At 46.5% G+C, this 7,287-nt stretch overlaps 1 protein-coding gene across 4 annotated transcripts in view; it reads left to right on the top strand.

Moving 5' to 3' along the window:
• The first annotated feature begins 213 nt into the window (after window positions 1–213).
• Window positions 214–7,287, top strand: part of Ddx59 (DEAD-box helicase 59) — a 27,656-nt gene continuing 20,582 nt past the window's right edge. Inside the window, exons 1-3 of one of the 4 annotated variants that reach the window (XM_005348433.3) lie at window positions 214–279; window positions 1,458–2,275; window positions 3,941–4,108. In XM_005348433.3, the coding sequence (XP_005348490.1) occupies window positions 1,469–2,275; window positions 3,941–4,108 (975 nt within the window). In that variant the 5' untranslated portion in view covers window positions 214–279; window positions 1,458–1,468. Of the gene's footprint in view, window positions 280–324; window positions 393–1,095; window positions 1,317–1,374; window positions 2,276–3,940; window positions 4,109–7,287 lie in introns of those variants that run through there. The other 3 variants (XM_026779918.1, XM_026779920.1, XM_026779919.1) reach the window with 3 other exon arrangements.

The following is a 7,287-nucleotide window of genomic DNA, read 5'->3' on the forward strand; positions in this document are numbered from 1 at the left end:
CTTCCAAAAGGATTCCCCCGCCCTCCCCTCCGCCCTCCCGCCTGCCCGCAGTCGCGTCACGGCGAGGGCGTGGCCCGCCGGAGCCCCGCCTCCTGCCGCGCTCACGCGTCGGGCCCTCAGATCACCACCCCCCCCCCCCACCACTCCAATCAGATGTTCCCTCCTGGACTCCCCCCCCCCCGGGGACGCGGAGCTGCGCGGGCCAGTCGGCCGGAAGTTCGGTTCAGCGCCTGGAAAGGAGCGGCCTAAGCGAGAACGGAAGCGGCCGGGTCCGCGCGGGTGAGCGTGCGCCGCCCTGACAACTCGGGCCTCCGGCTCCCGCTCCTGTGCTCCGTAACCTCGGCGCGAGGCGGCAGCCGGCTGAACCGCGCCGCTCCCCGGGGTCCTCCTACGTGCGCGCTCCCGGAGCTCGGGCCCGCGGGCGGATGGGGAGGGCGGGAACGCGCCGGGTGCGGGCGTTGCCGAGAGCGGGAGGAGGGGGCTCCTGGCTCTCGGCGGCCCCACCCCTTCCTGGTGGCCTGGCCAGAGTCTCTAGTCTAAGCGGTTTGGGGGCCATGTTTTTTGTTTTTTAATAGAAAATGGGATCTAGCGATTTCTTAAGTTTGTTTTTTTTCTTTTGAGAAAATTATCAGCATATTTCTTATTCCCAAAATAAGGCTAAACATTCTTTCCCCACTGAATAATTTGTAAAAATATTTTTAATGTTCTTCAGAGTAGGAATACTTGGTTTCTAACACTTAGAAATAGTTTTTTTTTTTTAATAAATATACTTAATCCTTAGGTGCCTGAGAGTCTTCATCTGTGTGTGTGTGTGTGATATTAGTGTTTTCTTTGGAATGTGAAACTCAGGCCCTCATGTGCTAACAGAGCGCTCTACTACTAAAGTACATCTCCAATCATATACATGTATGTGTGTATACATGTATATTATGCTTATATATGTAATATAAACTACATGTATGTATATATATGTGTGTGAAGTTAAGGTTGCATTGGCTTACTTTCCTTGGTTGTGAAGATTAGAAAAAGCAGCAATACACAGGATGAGCACTCTGTTACTTGGATAAACATAATAGCCTTTTTTTCCTCTTTGATCCGTAGTTTTGATTTTTAAGATTCTAATCTAATTTAAGATTCTAATTTTCCATTGTGAAAATGCTGTAGAATGTCTATGATGTCCGATTCTTGAAAGCACAATTGATCAGTAAACAGAAATAGGTGTTATGCACACAGCAGGGTCGTGTGTGTGTGTGTGTGTGTGTGTGTGTGTGTGTGTGTGTGGAGAAGGACCGTATCCCCGATCCCAGAGGAAATTGGTAAGTGGGAAAAGAGTTGGCATAAGTAGTGACATGATGTCTTCACTATTGCTTATAGTAAAACTCGCCGGCACATCATGAAGTACTAACGTGAACTTAACTGAGGGTAAAATATATCTCTTGGTGAAATTTCCTCAACAGACTATTCAAGAATGTTTGTTCCAAGATCACTGAAAATCAAGAGGAATTCTAATGATGACCTCAAAGGCTGTGTAGGTAAGAAAAGTAAGCCAGAAGCGGAAGACGTTCAGCTGGACAGCGCCGGAGCCATTCCAGTTCACGCTTCAGTTACCAAAGAAGCTGTCGCTGCCGACAGGCCCGGCAGTGCCTCAAGCCCCTCACCCAGGCCCTCTGGCCAGTTGGCTGAGGCTTGTTTGGTAGGACCTGAACAAGGTGCGAAGGACAGCGTTCCTTCCGAAGAGCCTGTGAAGTCATTTTCCAAAAGCCAGCGCTGGCCGGAGCCTGGGGAGCCCGTGTGCGTTGTCTGTGGTCGCTACGGGGAGTACATCTGTGATAAGACTGACGAGGATGTGTGCAGCTTGGAGTGCAAAGCGAAACATCTGCTGCAGGTTAAGGGAGAGGAGCAGTCGCCGAAGGCCAGCAGCCCGCAGAGAGCTGCCTCCGAGCCCGAGACCCCACTGGGTGCCTTTTATGTCTATAGAGAGCACCCATTTATTGGGACCCTGAGAGAGGACCAGATTGAAACACTCAAACAGCAGCTGGGAATCTCGGTTCAAGGACAAGAAGTTGCCAGACCCATTATTGACTTTGAGCACTGTGGCTTCCCTGAGACCTTAAATCAGAACTTGAAGCAGTCGGGCTACGAGGTGCCAACTCCCATCCAGATGCAGATGATCCCTATGGGGCTTCTGGGAAGAGACATTCTGGCCAGCGCAGACACCGGCTCAGGAAAAACAGCTGCTTTCCTCCTTCCCGTTATCATGCGAGCTTTATTCGAGGTAATGTACAGACCTGACATGTATTCTCACAAACAGACACGGTATTTACCAAGTTTCATCATAATTAATAAATTTTCAAGCTGCATCTCGGCGCCTATATAAGTCACTGATGCGCTGAGATGGTGGTTTTGCTTCTGTTTCATATGTGAGGCATAATTTCAAAGAATATTCTTTTTATTGTGTTGAACCAAAGCTCTCTTCCTGGAAGGCCTAAAAATTAATTTCCTTACAAAACATTTTTATTTTTAGCAGGTTTTCTATAAAAGAACAAAGTTTTGATCTGGAGGGAAAACCCTGCTTACCAGATGGATGAGCTGCGGTTTATGTCAGCTAAGCCACTTGGGTTTTAGAGAAACTGGCATTGTATGTTACAGTTAAAGTGCTGGTACACTCTTAGTTGTGACCATGGCTCATCTTTAACTAGTACTGCTGGGCCTGGTGGCACAAGCCTGTATCCCAGCGCTGAGGCAGGAGAACTGGGTTCCTGACAGCCTAGGCTTTGGAGTAAGACCATGTCTCAAGCAAAACAGAACAAGAAATACTAGCTTCTTTGTTAGTTTGTAGTGCATAAAGCATTCTCATGCATAATTTCACAAACTCCTCAGATTTGTTTTTCTAGTCCTTGCCAAGTGTCATCTGAAATGGTTTGGAACCAGAGATATTTAAGATTTGGGAGTTCTTCCAGCTTTAGAATATTTGCATAGACTTTACTGGTTGAGCATCTCTAGTTCAGAAATCCAAAATACAAAGTGCTCCAGAATCTGAAACATGTTTTTTTAATTATAATTTTGTTTAAGTGTCTGGGTGCTTTCCTCTCTATGTGACAGAGGATCACGTCTGTGTCCTTGCCAGAAGAGGATGTTGGCGCTCCCGTAACTGGAGTTGCAGTGGCAGTGAGCTGCCCTGGGAGTGCTGGACACCAAACCTGGGTCCTCTGCAGGGTCAGCCAGTGCTCTTAACTATTGAGCCATCCCCACTGCTCCCAGGATCTGAAACTTTGGACCGTGTCAATGCTCCAAAGTCTTGGTATTTAAAATGCATTTTGGTTTCAGACTTCTGGGCTGAGGATGCTTAGCCTGTCCTGGGGGCTTGTGGGCTGTGCATGGGGCAAAAAGAGTGAGGAGGGTAGACGGAGAGGAAAGAGAAGAAAGCAGCAGAGGACGGCACAAGGGGAGGCACCAGAGGCCTAAAGTGCAGCTCAGACATGGGTGATGCAGAGAGCTAAGGGAGGGGATAGGGTGTGTATGCCCCTCTCACGCCCATACATAGACTCAAGTTCTAAGGGAGAGGATAGGGTGTGCATGCCCCTCTCGCGCCCATACATAGACTCAAGTTCTTTGGCAAAGAAAAAAAAGAAAAAAGATGTAAAGATGTAAATGCACGAGAGTGGAGAATCAAAATACAGTGCCAAGTTTGGGTGGGTCTTCATGTGACTGTGGGATTCCTCCTCGAAAGAGACCTTTTCTGCCTTGCCCACTTTTGAGTTTCGATTGTTTATCTCAGTCATGTAAGAAATGGGTTCAATTTCTGATCAATTTTGGAGGCAAACTGTGCATGGGGTGAGCAAAAGGCTCATATCTGTGGCTGGTGGTGTCACTGTGAAGGGCGTAGTTCACAGCAGCAGGGATTCGTCATCTGGTTTTCCAAGTTGTTGTTCTCTTTCAGGACAAAACTCCATCGGCACTCATTCTTACACCAACGAGAGAACTGGCCATCCAGATAGAGAAGCAAGCCAAGGAACTCATGAGTGGTCTGCCACGCATGAAGACGGTACTTCTCGTGGGGGGCCTGCCTTTACCCCCACAGCTCCATCGCTTACGCCAGCAGGTGAAGGTAAGCACCTGATGGGAGAAGGCCTCTGACAGTTTTGTAAGCAATCGAGGAACGTGTGTGTGTGTGTGTGTGTGTGTGTGTGTGTGTGTGTGTGTGTGCATGATTCTCCTTGAGGATGTGATTTTAGGTAGCTTTTAGGTTTTTGCCAACTAGGTCTTTTTTTCCTCAAGTTAATTTTATAGCCAGCTGTAGTGATTCATCTGTAATACCAGCCCTGGAGGTTGAAGCAGGAGTATTGCTGAGAGTTTGTAGTCAGCCTGAGCAACATAGTGAGTTCTAGGCCAGCACACAGCTGCAGAGTGAGGCTTTGTCTCAAAAAAATTTAAATAAAAGGTTCATTTCATGTGGGAAGAGAGTGGACTGCAGCTTCCTGAGTGCTCGAATACTAAGCTCTGTTGTGTAGACTCATATACTTCATCTTGTAACCACGTTTGCTCAGAAGGTAGGTCTGTTTAGCCCATCTTACATGATTGGGAAGGCAGATCTCGGAAGGTGGGATTTCATTAAATATTCCTAGCTAATAAATAATAATTTCCCAAACTGGGACCTTAGTTTATCTGACTCTGCTACCCTCTTCACCGTGCTGCTGTGTGGGGCTGTTTTCTGATAGGGGAAGTAATGTGATCTAGCAGCTGGGAGCTTGCTGACAGTGTCACAGAGGCGGGCTTGGCTTTGGTGAGTTCTGGTCTTCTTGAGTTAGAATGGCTGTACATCCTTGTCGATTCAGCTTAAGGCAAGGTTGGCAAAGAGTGGACTATAGCCTAGGTGCAGACATTGTCCCAGGGTCCCCTACTGTTCTGAACATCCCAAGGGAGAAACTGTAGTGACTAGGTGAGCAGGCTTGCTTTTCGTCCTGCTCGGCTCCTGCACGGCTAGCTTTACACCCAAAATAACAACACACAAATTGTATTCTTTTAAACACTGCTGGCCCATTAGCTCTAGCCTCTTAATGGCTAACTCTCACATTTGATTAAACCATTTCTATTAATGTGTGTAGCACCACGAGGTGGTGGCTTACCGGGAAGATTCTAGCCTACATCCATCTTGGGCTGGAGCTTCATCGCGTCTGACCTGGCGACTTGCTTCATGTCATCTACCTCATTGTCTTCTTCCTCCCAGCATTCTGTTCTGTTTACTTCGCCTACCTAATTTTCTGTCCTATCAAAGGGCCAAGGCAGTTTCTTTATTAACCAATGAAAGTAACACATAGACAGATGACCCTCCTCCACCATTAAACAGTTGTCAGAGAGCCCTGTGTGGAGAAGGGACAAGGGGTACTTACCAACAGGTTTGAAAATGCTGCAATATTAAAAAACCTCTATATTAATACCTGTTATGCTTTTCAGACATCTCATCAGATATGTCTGGGAGATTTAAAGCATGTCAAATACACTTGTAAGACATTTTTGATTGGCAGTTAGTGGAGAATGATGGAGGAAGGTCATTGGTTAAAAAATAAAGAAACTGCTTGGCTGGCCCTCATAGGTTAAAACATAGGTGGGAGGAGTAAACAGAACTGAATGCTGGGAGGAAGAGGAAGTGAGCTGAGAGGCCATGCTCCCCTCTCCTGGGCAGACGTGATCGATTCAGCTCTGACCCAGGATGGACATAGGCTAGAATCTTCCCGGTAAGTGCACCTTGGGTGCTACACACATTATTAGAAATGGGCTAGTCCAGGTGCGAGAATTAGCTGAGAAGAGTCTAGATATAATGGGCCAAGCAGTGTAGTGTTTAAAAGAATACAGTGTCCGTGTAATTATTTTGGGGCATAAGCTAGCAGGTGGCCGGAGCTGGGTGGCAGAATGCAGCCCCACAGCTCCTACTACAGGAGAATTGGGTCATTGATTTTCTTCATAAACCTCTACTATATATACAGAGAAAGGTGATATTTTGCTAGTGAGAAATCATAAGTTCAGCAGTAGTATTTGTTTATAAGGCAAACCATTAACATAAGAACACTTTATGTGGGCTGGGGAGATGGCTCAGCAGTTAAGAGCATTGCCTGCTCTTCCAGAGGTCCTGAGTTCGAGTCCCGGAAACCAAATGATGGCTCACAACCATCTGTAATGAGGTCTGGCGCCCTCTTCTGGCCTTCAGACATACACACAGATAGAATATTGTGTACTTAATAAATAAATATTTTAAAAAAAAGAACACTTTATGAACACCACATTGGGTTAGTAGAACTTGCTAGAGTCTCATATAAGCATCCAGTCTATTTTTATTGCACAGCTTTGAAACATTATGATTCATGTAAACATGTGTGCAATTTGAGACAGGGTTTCTCTATAGCTTTGGAGCCTGTCCTGGAACTCGCTCTGTAGACCAGGCTAGCCTCGAACTCGCTGAGATCCGCCTGTCTCTGCCTCTCGAGTGCTGGGACTAAAGGCATGCACCATCACCGCCTGGCCTTCTTTTGGCTTTCCAAGACAAGTTGTTGTATGCTTGCTGGCCTCCAGCTTAAGTTCATCCACTCCAGCCTTCTGAGTGTTGAGCTTGCTCCATCATGCTGCCTGCAGTTCATTCTCAGAAAGAAAAATAGTTATACATTGGGGGTAAACTACAGTTCGTAATATTCAGTCATTTAGACGGCTGGATGCAGTGTTTTCACACATTTTTAAAAAACCAACTTGAACAAAAGAAACCAGTACAATATAAGAAAGTTCTTTCTCCCAGGATTCTTGGAAGTACACTTCTGACTTGGTGTTCTGTCAGTTTTATATATTTCAGAATGTGATTCCTCTAACCAAGGACATTACTCTGCATGTCCATAGTGCAATTACAGATTCAGGAAGTTAACACTGACATATTAGAATAGATCAGAAATTAACATGTCATCTACACTGTGGAGCCCACTCACATTTTTATAATTCTGCCACCTGCACACACACACACACACACGTGCACACACATGCACACACGCGTGCACACACACACCATACCCTATACCTGGTCCCCTAGCATAAGAATCCACTCAAGCTGACGTAATGACAGCACCTCTAATTCCAGCACTATGGCTTTGGAGTCAAGAAGATTGAACGTTCATGGCTAGCCTGGGCTACAGAGTAAAAGCCTCTCTCAAAAAATAAGCATTAAAAAATAAATAGAGCCGGAGGTGGTGGTGCATGCCTTTAATCCCAGCACTCGGGAGGCAGAGGCTGGCGGATCTCTGTGAGTTC

Source organism: Microtus ochrogaster, chromosome 6, assembly GCF_000317375.1.
Source record: "Microtus ochrogaster isolate Prairie Vole_2 chromosome 6, MicOch1.0, whole genome shotgun sequence".
NCBI classification, from domain to species: Eukaryota; Metazoa; Chordata; class Mammalia; order Rodentia; family Cricetidae; genus Microtus; species Microtus ochrogaster.